Genomic DNA, 16,528 nt, shown 5'->3' with positions numbered 1-16,528 from the left:
TTAGGCCTCAGTCTCCCTCCGTCTCCTCATCTTCAGCACTGGGTTCTCAAGTTCAAGTCTCCAAAAGCAAAGGAAGTTCTCAACTGAGGAACTTGCCCCCAGATGTGGCCAACCCAGGGATGGGACAGTGTTAGTTGAGGCTAATGTCAGGAGACGTTATCCAACGTCAAGTCCCTTTTGGAGGCTGCAGAGAGCAGAGTGCATGTCATCATCCCAGGACCATGGTTCCACGGCCACTGGCCAATGCATGCAGAGAAAGGACAGCGGTGCTCCAGTGGGCTATTCAGGGGAGCAGCTAAAGCACAGGCCCGAAGAAAGCCTGCTTGGGTTCGAGTCCCGTGTTTGCTGAGTCTCGGCTGTGTGTGCATAAAGGGTTAAGCTTGCTCAAAGGAAATTTCTTTTTTTTAAAATTTATTTATTTTAATTTATTAGTTTTGGCTGTGTTGGGTCTTCATTGCTGCACGCAGGCTTTCTCTATTTGCGGTGGTGGGGGGAGGCTGCTCTTCATTGCGGTGCGCGGGCTTCTCCTTGCCGCGGCTTCTCTTGTTGCCAAGCACAGGCTCTAGAGCACATAGGCTTCAGTAGATGCAGCACATGGGCTCAGTAGTTGCGGCTCGTGGGCTCTAGAGTGCAGGCTCAGTAGTTGTGGTGCACGGGCTTAGTTGCTCCACGGTATGTGGGATCTTCCCAGAGCAGGGCTCGAACCCACGTCCCCTGCATTAGCAGGCAGATTCTTAACCACCGCCACCAGGGAAGCCCTCAAAGGAAATTTCTTGAGCCCACCTCCTGGGAGGTCACCTCTCAACCCTCGGAATGTCCTGCCTGATAAGAGGGTCTTTGTTCACCTGGGACCTTGGACAGGGCACACAGTCTATGCTAATAAGGGGATTTACAGTGGGGGCCTTGGGCTACTGTGTCGGCTGGCCTCTGGACGGGCTGGAAACCAAGGCCAGCCACATGTGGGAAGTCAGCCATGTGGACGTGACCAAGCACCAACCAAGAATCTGGACAGCCAGGCTCAGGGGATCTTCACTGGCCAGCCATACCCCATGCATGTTGTCACCATGGTCACTGGGAGGAATCAGTGCTGTCCATGCCTCCACTGGCAGGATGACTGGAAGCTCCTGGTCTCTCCTGGACTCTTCCCGTTGCTGACTTTAATCTGTGGCCTTTAACTGTAATAAACCGTACCTGGAGTATAACAGCTGTGTTCAATGCTGTGGGTCCTTCTAGGGAATTATTGAACCTGAGAGTGGCCTTGGAGACCTCCCAGGCTGCACTGTGCAACCTCCCTGTGGAAACGGGGAGCATTGTTGTGCCCACTTCATGCGGTGGTGCTGAGCTACATGTGAACGGATTCACTGAGAACCACGGGTGGCATCACTGCCAACAAGAGTCACTTCACTGCGTGGATTGGCTCAGCGGCCCCTGAGTCAGTCCTGCACCCCTGCCCTTAGCCCCATCTCTGCTATTAGTGAGGATGGGGCTGGAGGGAGAAGAGGGGTCATAACAGGGAAAGGACCATATTTCTCACGTCGCAGCCACAGAGGGTGTCATCTCCGGATGTGTCTGACCCACCAACCTCATGCTACCTCAATGATGGTGTCCGGGGAAGTCAGTTCAGATGGTGCGACGTGGGTTTCAGGAGTGGACACCTGTTTCTTGTTGTTCACGCATTTCTCCTGTTAGCAGACAGCCTCAGCACCTTTGATGTTTGGGTCCAGATCTTTCTTTCTTATGGGGCCATCCTGTGCATTGTAGGATGTCTGCCGGCATCTTTGATCTCTACCCACTAGATGCCAGTGGGACCACCCCCATCCCCTGTGCCTTCTGACATGTTCAGACATCTCTGGCTGAGGACCATGGTGGCAGCCTGGCTCTGAGGTCCTTATGGGGTGATTCCTTGAGGTGTCAGCACAGCTGTTTCCTGGGTGAGCCTGTGTTCTCTCCACTGACGTCCTGCCCTAGGCTGGAGGGACTTCCAATGGGTCGACACATCATCTCAGCAGAGTCTTAGCTTCAAGCATGTCCATCACTCACCCCGTGGAAGGTTCTTCAGGGTCACTCAGAAAATGGTGTCTTCATGACCCCGCCACCAAGCAGGTGTCCTTGTATTTCTGTGAACGCCCCAGTTTTAGAAGGTACATTTTCCCTCAACAGCCTGCCCCCCACCCCCCAGGTGGCCGACTGCCTCAGAAAGAGCCCCTCATCCTTGGGGTGCCTCTTCCTCAAGAAAATGGGGCCGGCCTCTCGCCTGTCCCGCCATGGATGCTGAGACCTTCACCATATTCCCAGAGACCACTTGTCAAAGACGTCCTGTGCAGTCAACATTTTGCAGTGTTTGTGGAAAAGGAATGGTCTCTTTGCAGTGGAATTGGCATTGCTGTCACCTGTCACTGTCATCACTGTCACCTGTCCAACCCCTGGAGACAGACATTCTTGGATGCATTTGTCAATGGGTCTTTGTTTCCATAATGCAGGCGCACAAGAGCCCTGCTTTGTACATGAGCCACTATAAACCCAGAAATGCCATCTCTTTGCCTCAATTCCAGGCTCTTGTTCCTCCCTCCATCCAAGGGTACCTACCACCAGATGAGCCCACGCCACCCCTCCAGGACTAGAGGGAAGGTCCTGCAGTGGTTGGTTCCTCACATGGACAGTTAATTCGGCTCCATTTAGTAAGAAATTCATCCAGACCAGAGATGGATTACCAATTTCCCCATCAATCTTCAGGGCCTGATCTTATTACAAACCACCACAAATATAACCGTAAAAGCCCTATTGATTGATGCAGCGCTTGGTAATCCATCTGTCGTCATCCATTATTCTGGGTATAATTTTTCATTATCTGCATGGCAGCTGATTCCTAGCACATTAGTATACAGTGGCAATTACCAGGAGCAGAAAGAACCCCTGAATTAGCAGGAACAATCACACCTGTCAGGACAGGGAAGCAAGACTCCCCACACAGCTTGCTCTGTGCTCTGGAACCATGTCTGAATGGCAAAGAGTTTGAAGATTAATTCAATATTGACCTTGGAAGGTGGAGAGGAGAAAGTGGGTTGCTTTTTCCCCTTTCTTAGGGGTCTAGAGTGCAGGTTCCCTTAAAGTAACCACCTTGTCAACCCAATCACAGCCCACCCAACAGCTGGCACAGAGGCTGTTCGAGGATGGCCTTGCCCAGGATCAGTAAAGTTTATGGCACAGATGTTCCTGTCTGCGTTATTTAATGAGCACCAAAGACCTGACCAGAGGGAACAACTGGTGTGAGTGTTGAAGGTGTGAATGTTGAGAGAAATTATTCAAGAAGAAGAGAAGTTTGGAGGATGCTCTCTTAAGAACAGTCCCATTTGTGGCAGGGCAAGCCCTGTCCGTAGACCAGTGGGGTAAGGTCTCTCTCAATGCAAGAATTCTATGATCTGAACATTTATTTAAATTAATTTTTATTGGAGCATAGTTGATTTACAATGTTGTGTTAGTTTCTGCTGTACAGCAAGGTAAGTCAGTTATACATATATGTATATCCACTCTTTTTTAGATTCTTTTCCCATATAGGTCATTACAGAGTACAGAGTAGAAGTTCCTTGTGCTCTACAGTAGGTCCTTACTGTGTTTTACACAATGAGGTTTCTTTTCAACCCTAATGGAAAAATTGAGATAGACACATAACTGAATTATTTCTGAGGGCCATTGGAGGGGCTCAATTGGTAAGATTCTCACTGATCTTCACTCTCCAAAAAATCAAGAATCCTGTTATTGAGTATCACACAGAGTGATCTATTCTCAAGCTGGCTTCACATGGACATACCCAGTAGGACGAAACTGCCCACTGCTGGTTGTTATGGACCCACTTGATAAGACAGAGGCTTGGCTGTCTTTGAAATTACCTTGACAGTGGCCAGTGAAGGTCTCAGAAGACTGTAGACCTTTGATTGTAGAGCAGGAAGGTTCTACAGAACCGAAAGTTGGGAGTTTGAGTCCCGACTTCAGCCAACCGTTCAAAATAGATTCTATACTTCTATTTAGTTAATCAGCCACACCACCTTCAGCTATTCACCTAAATCAGGGTCTGCAAACTATAGCCCATGAGCCAAATCTGGCCATTGTTTGTTTTTGTGAATAAAGTGTTATTGGCACACAGCTATGCTTATTGGTGTGCCTATGACCCACGGCTTCTCTTATGCAGGGTTGAGAAGTTGCAACAGAAACCATACTACCCGCAAAGCCTAAAATATTTACTATCTGGCGCTTCATGTCAAGCTTTGCCTACCCAGGATCCACACAAACTTAAGGGACTTACAAAGATGGGGAAACAACTCCTGGCATTTGGGGAGGCCTGAAGGATAGGACAGATGCTTGAAACACTACCCAACTTCTCATGAGTGGTTCTATTATCTTCTTAGGAGTGACCTCCCAAAGAGAGGCAAAGGATGAGGCATCCTTACGGGGTTTCCATCTTCCAATCTGCTTCCTACAAATATCGTTCTTACCACATGAAGACCCGGTCCTTGTTCAACCATCATGACTGTGGGGTCTGTGGGGTCTTCTTGTAGCCATTGATTCCTTATGTCTGGGGCCCAGTGACCCATCAAAACACATGGGCCAGGAGTGGAAGCACAAGGCTGTTTGTTTGCTTTGCAAGAAAAGTACGTGAGGAGCAGTAAGGAGTTTGCCTCTAACCAGTTTTGTTACCAAGAATGTGGTTACAGATTTGTTCGTCTGTAGTTCGATGTTTGATTTTTCCCTGGAACTCCAGTGTAGAGAATTGCCTTGTGTCCTGGCTCTGCAGGATAGGCAGTGGATTAAATTGATCATGGGTGTGAAGACAGGCGTAGAGAAGTCTTTCTAGAGAGCATAGCTGTTATATTATTCTTGTATTTCTGCCCAGATGATCCTAGCTGGTTATTAACCTACATATCATTTTTTTTCCAAATTTTAACTTGGCAAGTCCTATGGAGAAATTTCACACAGAAGGCAGGAGGAGGACCTCCAGAACAAGGCAGATATTGGAATTATGTCATTACCTTTCTCCCTGCTCCCCTAGTTTTTTATTCTCTACTTTTCAGGTATCAATTTAATAATATGCCACACAGCTACTCTTGTAAGGTACTGTGTCAGGCATTATGTGTGTGGTGGGGCGGGCATGTAGGGGTGGATATAAAGATGGTGAAGATTTGGCTCTTTCTTAAGGGCCTCAAAGATTCATGAGAACCTCAGGCAAAGGGCTGGTCTTCTATTCTTGCAGTCATCAGTGAGGGGGTCCCTTGAGCCAACTGTCTTCCCCTCTGGGCCTCAGTTTCTTTCATCCACCAGAAGGAGAGAATCAATGCTTTCCCATCCTCACCCACAGAGGGAGTGGGAGAGAATTAAACATCTAAGATACAGCTGTTCATGGAACACTTCCCTTCCAAGGACTTTGGTCACTGCAAATACTCAACTCAACAGAAGAATTCCCTGGGTAACAAGATGTGAGGTCAAAAATCCGGTGATGGCCTGGGGCCTTCTCTGGCCCTGCAGACATTAGAGCATGGACCACAGAGTGCCCTGCTCTTCCAGGGGAACTCTCAGTGCCTCTAGCTGGGCTTGGCCTGAATTTGGACAAATCCCTACTACTCCTGTCGGCTCATTCCCATTCAGTGTGCTCGTTTACACTCCATAGATGTTGATTGTTCCGACCTAGAAGATGGCATGTTTAGCCCAAGAAACAATGGTTTAGTTCTTGCCATGGAGTTTGGGGGTGTGACCTGCCAAGATGGCTGAGAGGCTTTTGGAATGAGCCTGGAGCACTCCTTAAGAGACCTATCCATGGAAGGGGTGGTTAGGCTCAAGCACCAGCCTCCATAATTTAGAAGATTATTCTCCTCAAGGATATAGAGGGTAGAGGTGCCAGCCTCTCTCTTGGAAGATGCAAGGACCCCAGATCAAAGCCCAAACAGATGAACAAAGTCTGAGCTCAAAATCATACAATACTACTGCTCTTAGTATGGGCTTTGGGACCAGCACATTCTATATGACCCAAGGAATTTACACAAGCTTGCCCAGATGATTTTCACTTCCATAATTTATGATGATTGTATCTGCCTCTGAGGGTTGTTGCCAGGAATAAATGGGATAACACACACCTGACAATTGCTAATACTTGTTGAGCATACTTGTGATCACCATCATCACTACCAACATCAATATGATCACGATCACCTTCATTATCACCATCAGTATCACCACCATCATCACTACCACCATCATCACCATCACCATTTCCATCATCACTATCACCATCGGCAATAGCACCATCACCATCATCATCATCACCATCAGCAGCAGCAACATCATCACCACTTTCATCATTATAATCACTATCAGTATTGTCATTGCCATCATCATCACCATCATCACCACCATCAACCATCATCACCACCACCATCATCACCATCATCACCACCATCAACCATCATCACCACCATCATCATCACCATCACCAGCATCAAGCATCATCACCATCATCATCATCACCATCATCACCACCACCATCATCACCATCATCACCACCATCAACCATCATCACCACCATCATCATCACCAGCATCACCACCATCAACCATCATCACCATCATCATTATCACCACCATCATCACCATCATCACCACCATCAACCATCATCATCATCATCACCATCATCACCACCATCAACCATCATCACCATCATCAGCACCACCATCACCACCATCAACCATCATCACCATCATCATCACCACCACCATCATCACCATCATCACCACTTTCTCAACATCACCACTATCACCAACTCCATCATCAATATCACCATCAGCAACAGCACCATCACCATTATCATCATCACCACTTTCATTATCATCATAATAATCATCACCACCATCATCAACATCACTACCATCATAATCACCATCACCATCACCATCATCAGCCTCCTTCTCATCACAGGAAGCACAGACACAGGATGAGCACATACTCTTCATGACAGCATGGCCATCTCTTGACTGGACCAGAAGGATTGTGTAGATGGAGGGTGAGGGAAGACCGAGCAGGCATCTTTTCTGGTTGTCCGTTAAACTGGACATGCATTTCAACCTCCCTCTGCCAACAAAGTCTGAGTTGGGTCTCAGGGAAGCTGGTGAATACATAGAGATTACTGAGGCAGCTGGGCACTTCATGGTGAGATTGAGGGTGGTCCCTATTGGCATAACTAGCTTTCAGCCCCACTGGCAAGCTGATTTGGCAGTCCTAGAGGGAGGGCAAGCCGGCTCAGAAATTTATAATACATGCCACATATTGGGCACAGGTGCATGGGAAGTCATTGGCCAGAACCAACAGTGAACATTGCCACTTAAAAAAATGTGCACCGGAGAATCTGTTCCTGAGGGTGGACACCATGGCTGAGTTAGTCAAAACTGTCACTGACTGGCATGCAATAGGTGCTCAGTAAATTATTCTTGAATCAATGGATAAAAGAATGAATGAAGGGAGGCCCATGGCATTCATGGATTTTTCTCGTTTTCCAAGTGGTGCCTATCCTGCGGACTCAGGAAGGGAATTCCTTGGGACAAACAGAAATAGCCTGGAAGAGAGGCCGCCAGGAAGAGAAAGCTTGTTTTCTGGTCATGCCAACTTTGAATCATTTATTAACAACTCCCCCCGTGAGGATCATATTCGGTAGAGACGTAACACCTGTTTGTGAGACTGTGTCCTTGAGAGGCCACCAGAAGAATCTTACACTCTGAAACCCTCCACACTGGACCATGCACACGCGGTGTTCTCACCCCAGGACATGCCGGGTTCTCAAGTGTGATGGGTAGGCCTCTGCACATGGATGTCTGGAATGTAGAGAGACAGATGCTCAAATGGCAGAGGTGAAGGAACATGGGAAGTCAGCACTCCCAGGGGGCAGGGTGCTGCCACTTGCAGGGGTCTCTGCAGAGCCCCTCACAGCCTTTGGCCCCCAGCTCCTCAGGTGTGGTTCTTGCTGACGGGAGGAGGGTGGGGCCAGAGCCCTGACCTTTCAAGTGTCCCTCACTGACCAGCAGATTCAGCCCTAGTGTCCACGTCCCAGAAAGGATGTAACAGATGAATTGTCAGGAACCTAGCCAGGGAGGGGACCAGAGGTGTTACCGGCCTGTCTTTTCTCTCTCCCTCTGCATCTGTGGTTGATGAAAGATGATACAGGAGGAGGGGGGCAGAGGAGAGAATTCCGGTCCTCTGCCATCCTGGTCCTCGTGTGGGGTTTGCAGACAGCTCTCAGTCAGCTCTCTGGCTGCTTCTGGAGTGGCCAGTCCTGCTGTCCCTGTCCTGCCATTTCCCCTGTCCCCTCCCCCCACCACGTATATACACACACAAGTGGAGACGGAGCCACGAGGCCAGACTGCAGATCCTCTTCTGGGACTTCGGGAAGCATCTGCGGCTGGGCCTGGATCTTTTATTCCCTGGAAGCTCATCTGGCAGTGAACTTCTTGGAAAGTATTCTGGAAAGGGGAAGATGCTCCCCAGTGATCCAAGTGCCTGAGTCTATAAGGGTGTCAACATACATGTCTCTCTTCCCCACCTTCCCAGTAAATCCTGGGCCATCCTGGCTCCTCCTGGGTCTGGCCAAACCCTGCTCCCACTTGCAGGCCAGGTGCCCTGGTGCCCAGACTTGAGGAGCAGAACTTACCCAGGTTGGGAGGAGAGAAAGGAGGGGTGACAGTGCTTACCTGTGCCAGGTGAAGGGCTCGGCAGGTGCAAGAAAGGACACAGCTGCCCAGGGGCCGGGTCATAGCTCAGGGACTGAGAGAGGCCAGGCTGGGGCTTCCCTTCCTGGGCTCCAGGTGAGAGCAGCCCCGGTACCCACAGCATGTGGCAGGCCCTGTCAACGTGGGCCCCCTGCTAGGGTGTGTGCACAAGATGGGACCCGGGATTCAGAGCCGGGTTGATGGGACAGGTCGCCACACCCCCCTTCCTGGGCCCCTTCATCTCATGCCCCTGGTTTCATTGCCCCCCTCCCCCTTTCTCTGTTTCCAGGTTTGGCGGTCCATCAGATCATCACCATCACCGTCTCCCTCATCATGGTCATAGCTGCTCTGATTACAACTCTTGTCTTAAAAAACTGGTAAGGATCCTCGGCCCTTCTGGCCTGGAAACAGGGATCAGTAGGGGTCCCCGGGGAAGCACGCACAGAAAAGTCCTGAAAAGTCCTTACTTTTCAAACGCAATCTCGGCTTACAGCCCAGGGAATTGTTTCTCTGTTTGGGATGGAGAACAGCATGCAGCTCCTGATCTGCTAAACCCGCTCACCTTTGCCCCGGGCAGCTTGGCTGGCTGGTGAGGGTGTCGCTCCCTGACACTGTCCTTCTGGTGGCTTTCTCTGCAGCAGGACACGAGCCCGGCCTCCTTGACTTAGTTCCTCAGGCAGCAGGTGTCCTGTTCCCAAAGCCCATCCCTTGGATCCCAGTGCACCTTTGAATGTCACCCTCCCAGCGCAGTTTATCCTTATTTCCCACCAGCAGCCTGGGTGGGGTCCCCGCCTGCCCCTCCTTGTCCTGGGCTGTCCTGGTCTCTTTCTCCTGCCTTCTTCTCACAGCCGTTCTGTGTCTGCTGAACTAGGTTACTGCTTTGCTCCAGGCGGCCTGTCTTTGCCTATTTCCTCCTGGAAATTGGCCTACTTTGAGGTTGGCCTTGGCTGGGTGTACACACCTGCTACACCCCTGGGAAAATCAGGGAGCTTCTGGCTAACCCTGCTGCTCGCATGCCTCCCAGGCCCCTGTCTGCCTGCAGTCACTCCTCCAGCAAACGAGGCTCCTGTTAACATCAAAGCTGAACGGCCCTTGTAGAGTCATACGCCCAAATCATCCCCCTGCTGACCCGTGGTAGGAAGTCAGACAGGCTGATGGGAGGGAGCTGCCCTCCCATCCTTCTGTTACCTGCAGCCTCCAGGTAACAGAAATGCATGGAAATGCAAGAGAAAGCCAGTCTCCAGGATTAGAGAGGGTGGGGAGGGGAGTGGCATCACCCAGAACAGACCAGCGAGGCCTTGACACTCCTGATGGCCGGCAGTCCCAGGACCTGGGGCATTTTCTGGGGCAGATGACAAGGATAACTGTAAGCTCCCAACAGGGCATCTTGGGCAAGGCTGGCTGTCCAGAGAAGGGGCTCCGGAGCCCTGGACCACAGGGATGTTTAGCGGGTCCAGTCCCGCTGGCCATCTTGGTGAGGGAAAGCCCCTCCCCCAGAGGAGACCTCAGACTTTGTGACTTTGTAATAGGCAGGCAAGCTTCCTCTTGGTTTGCCCACACTTTTGGGTTTACAGCAAACCCTCAAAGAGTCCTTTGGGAAGGACAGCTCAGGGCGGTGGATGAGTGGTTCCGTGACCTTGGGGGTGTCCCCTGGCTTCCACATCCATCTTCTTACCTCCATTTATGGGTGGATCTTCCCCGCCAGCAATCAGGATTCCTCTCATTGGGAAGACAAGGCAGGAAGTTAACACAATGTATGGGGCGACGGGCTCACACTCCCGCCCCTTGCAGAGCCCCCTCGCTTCGCAAAGGCTCTGAGCGTGAAGGGGGGGAAAGGAGGAGAACTGGTGTCCTGATGCGGCGCCCCCCGTCTCCTCCTCTCTCCCCTCCTCTGTGGGGATAGCGCTTCCTTCCATCCTTGTGAACTTGCCCCTCCGGGGGTCGGGAGGGGTCCCTGCGTACCTTCTCCATCAAATCCCTTGGCCAACAAGGGTGGGACCCCCGTGTCTGGGCTACACAGCATCTGGAAGCCTCTGTGGTCCAGAAGAACAGGGAATTAAGGTGGGTACTTCCCGGGGCACAAAGCACAGTTCTCTCCATAGGTCCCGATGGTCCAGTTTCATTTCCGACTTGTGAGCCTGGGCAGAGGAGGGGCTGAGGATAAGGGTTCCCCAGTTTTAACTCTCCCCAAAGATAATTGCATGGTCCATTCCAAATGAACGATGGCCACCCCGACCCGTGCACATGGCTTTCCCCATGGGCACCCATCACAGTTTCCATCCCATCCAGGTGTTCCTGGGGAAACTGAGTCAGCGCCTCTGCCCAAGCTGACATTCTTTGGCCAAACCAGGCCTCCGCTCTCCGATAACACAGGTCAACCCCTTACCTTCTAATCCTCCCAGCAATAACAGCCGCATTTAAAACTCAAATTTTATTTTATTTTATTTTTTGAAAAAAGAGCTGATTGCTTGATTGTGGTTGATCTTTCTGAAGAGGCCAGGAATTACCATTTAATATTAAATGATGTGTAATTCATGCCTGGAGATAAAGGTTCCAAGTGTAAGCGCCGGAGGTGTTTGTGGGTCTCGGCGTCTGCCCGTCCCCCCACCCCCACCCTGACTCCTCTCTCCTCCAGCTGCGCCCAGAGCGGGAACCCTCGTAGGAACAGCCACCAGCGGAAGGCAAACCATCAGGAGGAGAGCTGCCAGAACCTGACGGACTTCACGACCGCCCGGGTGCCCAGCAGCCTGGACATCTTCACGGCCTATAACGAAACCCTCCAGTGTTCACACGAGTGTGTCCGGGCGTCTGTGCCCGTGTACACCGACGAGACGCTGCACCCAGCTGGGGAGTACAAATCCACGTTTAACGGGAACCGGTAAGCACAGGCTTGGGCCAGACCCGGCCGCTGTCCCCTCCTGGGGATGCAGGGGCTGTTCATCTGTGTCAGGCGGCCTTCCCATTTCTTTGTGATGGTCCAAGCAAACGCAGGCAGCTAAGTTTGCTGAGATGAGACCAGAGGGGCACAGTAGACGTAAAATGGTGCCAAGACATCCAGCAGCCGGGGTTCACTTCCAGACCCCTGCGCTTGGTGGACGGACTTGTCTTACCCGGCCCTGGATCCCGCATGGCGGAGGCTGAGCGGGCATTATGGTGCAGGATCCAAAGCCAGCCTCGCAGTCTCAAGCCTCCCAAATGTCAACAAATCACGATCGGTCCCCTCCCCGGTCAATATCTCTGAACCCCCATCGCTAAAATGTCAGCAGCAAATCTCGCAAAGATATCAAATACCAACCAGACTCCCGGTTATTAAACACTCCTTTTTATGAATCATATGTAATCCCTCAAAGAAGACATGCCTCTAAAACCATCCCTGGGAATATTTAAGAAACCCTTGAGTCAGCTTCTGAAGGTTTATCCGGAATTAGATTAAAACATCAATAGCTATTTTTTTTTTAAAGGGAGCACACACTCATGAATCACTTAGTAAATTAAAAGAGAAAAGAGTTCTCCAATAACTTAGAGATCTTAGGAAGAAATGAGCAGGACACCAGGCTGACTTGAGGGACCCACAGTCAGTGGCAGGAGTGGCGGCTGGGGACACTGCCCAAGGTGCCCTACGGGGCTTCTCCCAGAACCCAGGTCGAGGAGACTCGGGGGGACCTTCAGCTGTTGTGCCCGTAGTTAATGTCACTTTGTCCCGTCCTGGAGAGCGAGTGGGTGTTCCTTAAACACCTTCTGCTTCTCCTCTGCTTGTGTCTCCACACCAGACTCTGCCGTATTGTCTATCTGAGACGCTCCCTCCCCAGAGGAGGAGGGTGGAGAAACCTCAGAGAGCAGAAACCTCAGGGCCATCCTTCTGAATGACTCGCTTTTACTCGACAGCATTTGGGGAGCTCGTGGCTTGCACTGCAGCCTTCCAGAAGGACGAGTTCACAAAGAATTGGCAAAAGCGTTTTCAAACCATTTCACTGAATGCGTGTGTGCCTGTCTGGATGTAAATCCCGGCCAACCAGTGCTTCAGGCTTTGGGGGAAGAGGGGGAAGGGAGTGGATGGGTCTTGGTGTTTCGCTGTGTCTCTCTCTGCCCTATGTCGTAGGAGAGCCCTGTCCACGTGCAGGGTGGGCATAGCTGGCTGGTGTGGAAGCGCTGGATGGAACAGGTTCTTGCCCTGGGGCTGAAGGCGATGCTCTGTTGGGTCTCACTGGCCTTGGGAAATGGTAGCTCGGTCTCAAAGGGGATGAAACACCTGGTGACGGGGGGGGGGGGGGGGGGGGTGCGCGTTTTAGTCATCAGGCCCTGCCGTCTCTAGAATGTGCAGTAAAGTGGGTAGAATCTCTGCCCTCAGAGGCAGAGACCCTGAGCTTTGCCTTGTCCTGGAAATCAAACACTGAAATGTGGAGATGGTACCACCGTGGGTCTCAGCACCAGATTCCTCCCACGTGTGGATCCCTCAGGCTGCGTGTCCTCCGAGGCCTTCCAGGGTAGAAGGGAGCCCTGGGCAGCATGGGGAGGGGAGGCCAGTGGGTCCAGGCCGAGCATCACCTTCCTGGGATTCTTTTCGACTCGAGAAGCCAGTTTTCTGCCACAGGTCTGAGCCGGCCTGGTTGTCAGGTGTTATGTACCAGCCCTGGTGAGCCCGTTTTTCTGCTTACTGCAGACCCTCTTCTTCTGATCGGCATCTTATTCCTGTGGCCTTTGTGTCTGAGAAATGGTTTGAAATCTCCTGCTGACTGGCCGAAGGCTTTTTTACCTCCTGGGGGCAGGGCAGACGCCATGTGTCTGTTTTATGGTACGTACCTCTTTTATTGGACCTTGACTGGTTTTCCCTTGGCCTCCCCTTTCCCACCCCCCGTCTCGCCTCTGGGATAACTGGGAGCCCTTCTGGACATGGCAGGTGAAATTCCAAGGGCATCACCGTTCTGGATGCAAACCAGAGGGTTGGGATTGTGGTCTCTCTGCTGCACTCGTTAGAAATGCCCCATGTCCTGGTGGAAGGGAGTAACAGACTCAGGAACCCCCTGCTTGGCACCCTGCCCATTTCCGTCAGTGCCGTTCCACCCCCTAGGATGGCCTGTAGGGCAGGGAACACCAGTTCTGGAAACGAGCTACAAGTATACCTCTCATTTCCCGCAATGAGAAGAGCTCAGGGCCCCAGCCACGTGGGCAGACGTCATGCCTCCATCACATCTTTACATGGCGGGGAAAGGTGGGAGAACACAGAGTGGAATTAAAATACAATTTTGAAATATAAGTATAAGAGATAAGAAAGACAATGGTAAAGAAAGAAAGTGAAGAGTTGAGACATCTACTAATTTGAAGCCAGGGACAGGTACCAAAACAGGATGAGTTTTCCACGCTCTGCTGGATAGGAACATTTGGTTTGCTTTCAATGATATTGACTTTGATGCTCACGTTAAATTGCTTTCTTCTGTGCCGAACCTCCCAAACACGCGAGCTGCTGGGGGGAAGAGCATCTCACCCCGTGACTGCACATTCTGGATGCACAGTCAATAGAGGCGACCAGGGCTTTTGGTTTTTTATCATTTTCTCTTCTGATGTTATAGGTTTTTCAAAGGATGACATCTGCTCATCCACAGAGAGCATCTTTTTCCCCCCAGATATTCCTTCTAAGTGTGACGTCAGATCCCTGCCAGGAGTAGGGAACCCAATTTCTAGGCTTATTGATATTTAAATTTTTTTTTTCCTTATTTTTGCTCATCCTCTGATACGGGGACTGAGCGGAAAATGCCATTGTCAGAGTCAGGGGAGGGCCTGGGGCGAGGGTGCTGTCTTCTTGGGGTGCACATGGGACCCTCAGAGGCTCTGCTTGCAACACTTAGCTGGGGTCCGGGGGGCCCAGCTGCTTCGAGATGCAGGTGTGAATCAATCAGTTCCTAATCCCAGCCCTAGTGAATTGCATCTTTGCTCCAAATCAAATCTGCAGCCCTCACTTCCTGTCCCAAAGCCAAAATGATCCACTTAGCTCTATGTTCAGTTGGTGGATGAAGGAATATGATGAGATTAAAAGGGTAAGTGACCCTCCCCACCCAAAGGCCTTTGTAGAGATGTGCAGGTGAGGCAGGTGAGAGGAGGTCTGTCCCCAGCATTCAAGGGCCAGATGCCCATGGCATGGCTCATCCACCAGAAATTTGTGACTTTGCCTGGATATGATTCCTCATTAAGGCCACGGGTGAGCTCCCTTTGGAGTTCTGACCAGGCCAGCGATGGGGAGCCTGCCCGTTAGCTGCAGAGTTCCTGCCTGCCTGATGAGGCCTCTGCAGGGCAGCCAGGTGGGCACCAGCATCTCTGTAGGGATTTCAAAAATGCATAAACGCATAAGGCATTGACCTGGGAGATGCCAGCCGTGCGCATCAAAGACCTCTGCTCTCTTCCTCCAAGAGCTGCAGGCCTGCGGCCCTGGAGGTGGACATGCCTTCCACTCCAGGTAGCACCAACCTGGGGCGGGGTGGGGACAGTTCCCTAATGGGACATTCACATGGCAGCTCACTGGAGCACTCTTGATGTCTAGAGACTCATTTGGTCTTCTCAGCAGTGCATCTTACAGGGGAAACTGAGTCCCAGCGAGGGGAGGTGACTTGCCTGAGGGCAGGCAGGTTGTAAGTGGTAGGGCCACGTGACCCCAGGTCACCTGGCTCCAGGGCCATGCTCCGACCACCGGTCAGAGAGCCTTGACTGCCATCCCCTGTGGATGCCTCTGCCCCATTCTGTCCCCAGCCCGACCAAGTGAGAAGAGGCTTGGGTTGTGGGAGATGAGGGTGGGCTTTCCAGCTGCCTTGGCATCCCTGCTGGGGACACTCAGCCTGACTCTGCAGGGCAGGGACACTGCAGGTGGGAGGCCAGCCCCCGAGCCTCCAAACGCCTGGGCCGAGGACCTCCTCATTCACATCGGAATATTGGAGCCACCTCCCTGGCTTTAAAAGAAAATCAAACTGGGGGGAAAAGTGCTTTTCTTCACGTCTTTGCTCCAGAAGACCTTCCTGTCCCATTAGCCTGTTTCTGTCTCCAGCAGCATGGGGCACAGAAGGAGTGGGGTAGGCTCTCCCCACGTGCCACCCTAGATGGCCCCGGGGACCATGTTCTCCAGAAGGTGTCTGGACCCCATTTCCCAGCTCCGCCCAAGGAGCTATTTCAGGACCATCCCCATCTACAGGAGGGGGCACCTCTGTGTTGGAAGAGTTCAACCCACTCACATGGATCTCAGGTGGGCAGTTTGGGGAGGTGAGAAGAGGCGACGGGACTTACTGGGAGCTTGGCCACGCTCAGACACCGTGCCTGCAGACTCGGGGCAACGGCTGCCTCCAGCCATCTCCTCCCGCAGACACGGACCAGGAAGACCCCGCGAGCAGCCTTGTTAGTCCTTGATAAATGCTTCCACATCCCTTCGCTGTGTCTCGGACGGACTGTTTATCACTCACTGGGAGGAAAGCATTTGGATTCAAAGTATCCCTGATGCTTACAATTAGTGCCTGGACATGAAGATGGAGTGGTGAAGAGCCAGGAAGACGGTTCAGATTTACTGGGGTTCTTATTGTCCCTTAAATAAATAGCAATTAATACTAAAACATTCAATTAAGGTTTAAGAGCCAGCGGAGATATTTATCTCTTGCATAACTGTTAAGCCTCTCCAAATGTATTTTTAATGATGCTACAGCAGTTTGTTGCCGCACCATCTTGCGTGTGCACGCTAACCCACACGTACAGCTGGGACCTGAGCCCCGCCCAGTGCTGGGGCTTGTGCACACGGGTGACCCAGCCTGGGCAGA

General features: G+C 51.6%; 1 protein-coding gene across 1 annotated transcript in view; it reads left to right on the top strand.

The window, feature by feature from the left end:
* The window catches only part of AJAP1 (adherens junctions associated protein 1), a gene marked incomplete at both ends in the record, with an annotated part of 107,743 nt that extends 94,269 nt beyond the window's left edge, over nucleotides 1–13,474 (top strand). Inside the window, 3 exons of the mRNA XM_082861328.1 lie at nucleotides 9,031–9,118; nucleotides 11,377–11,619; nucleotides 13,402–13,474. Of these exons, the coding sequence (XP_082717454.1) occupies nucleotides 9,031–9,118; nucleotides 11,377–11,619; nucleotides 13,402–13,474 (404 nt within the window). The remainder of the gene's footprint in view (nucleotides 1–9,030; nucleotides 9,119–11,376; nucleotides 11,620–13,401) is intronic.
* Between the last annotated feature and the right edge of the window lie 3,054 nt (nucleotides 13,475–16,528).

Source organism: Leucopleurus acutus (genome assembly GCF_964270905.1).
Source record: "Leucopleurus acutus genome assembly, chromosome: 2".
NCBI classification, from domain to species: domain Eukaryota; kingdom Metazoa; phylum Chordata; class Mammalia; order Artiodactyla; family Delphinidae; genus Leucopleurus; species Leucopleurus acutus.
The sequence above is the reverse complement of the archived record's forward strand: the minus strand, read 5'-3'. Positions and strand labels throughout refer to the sequence as shown.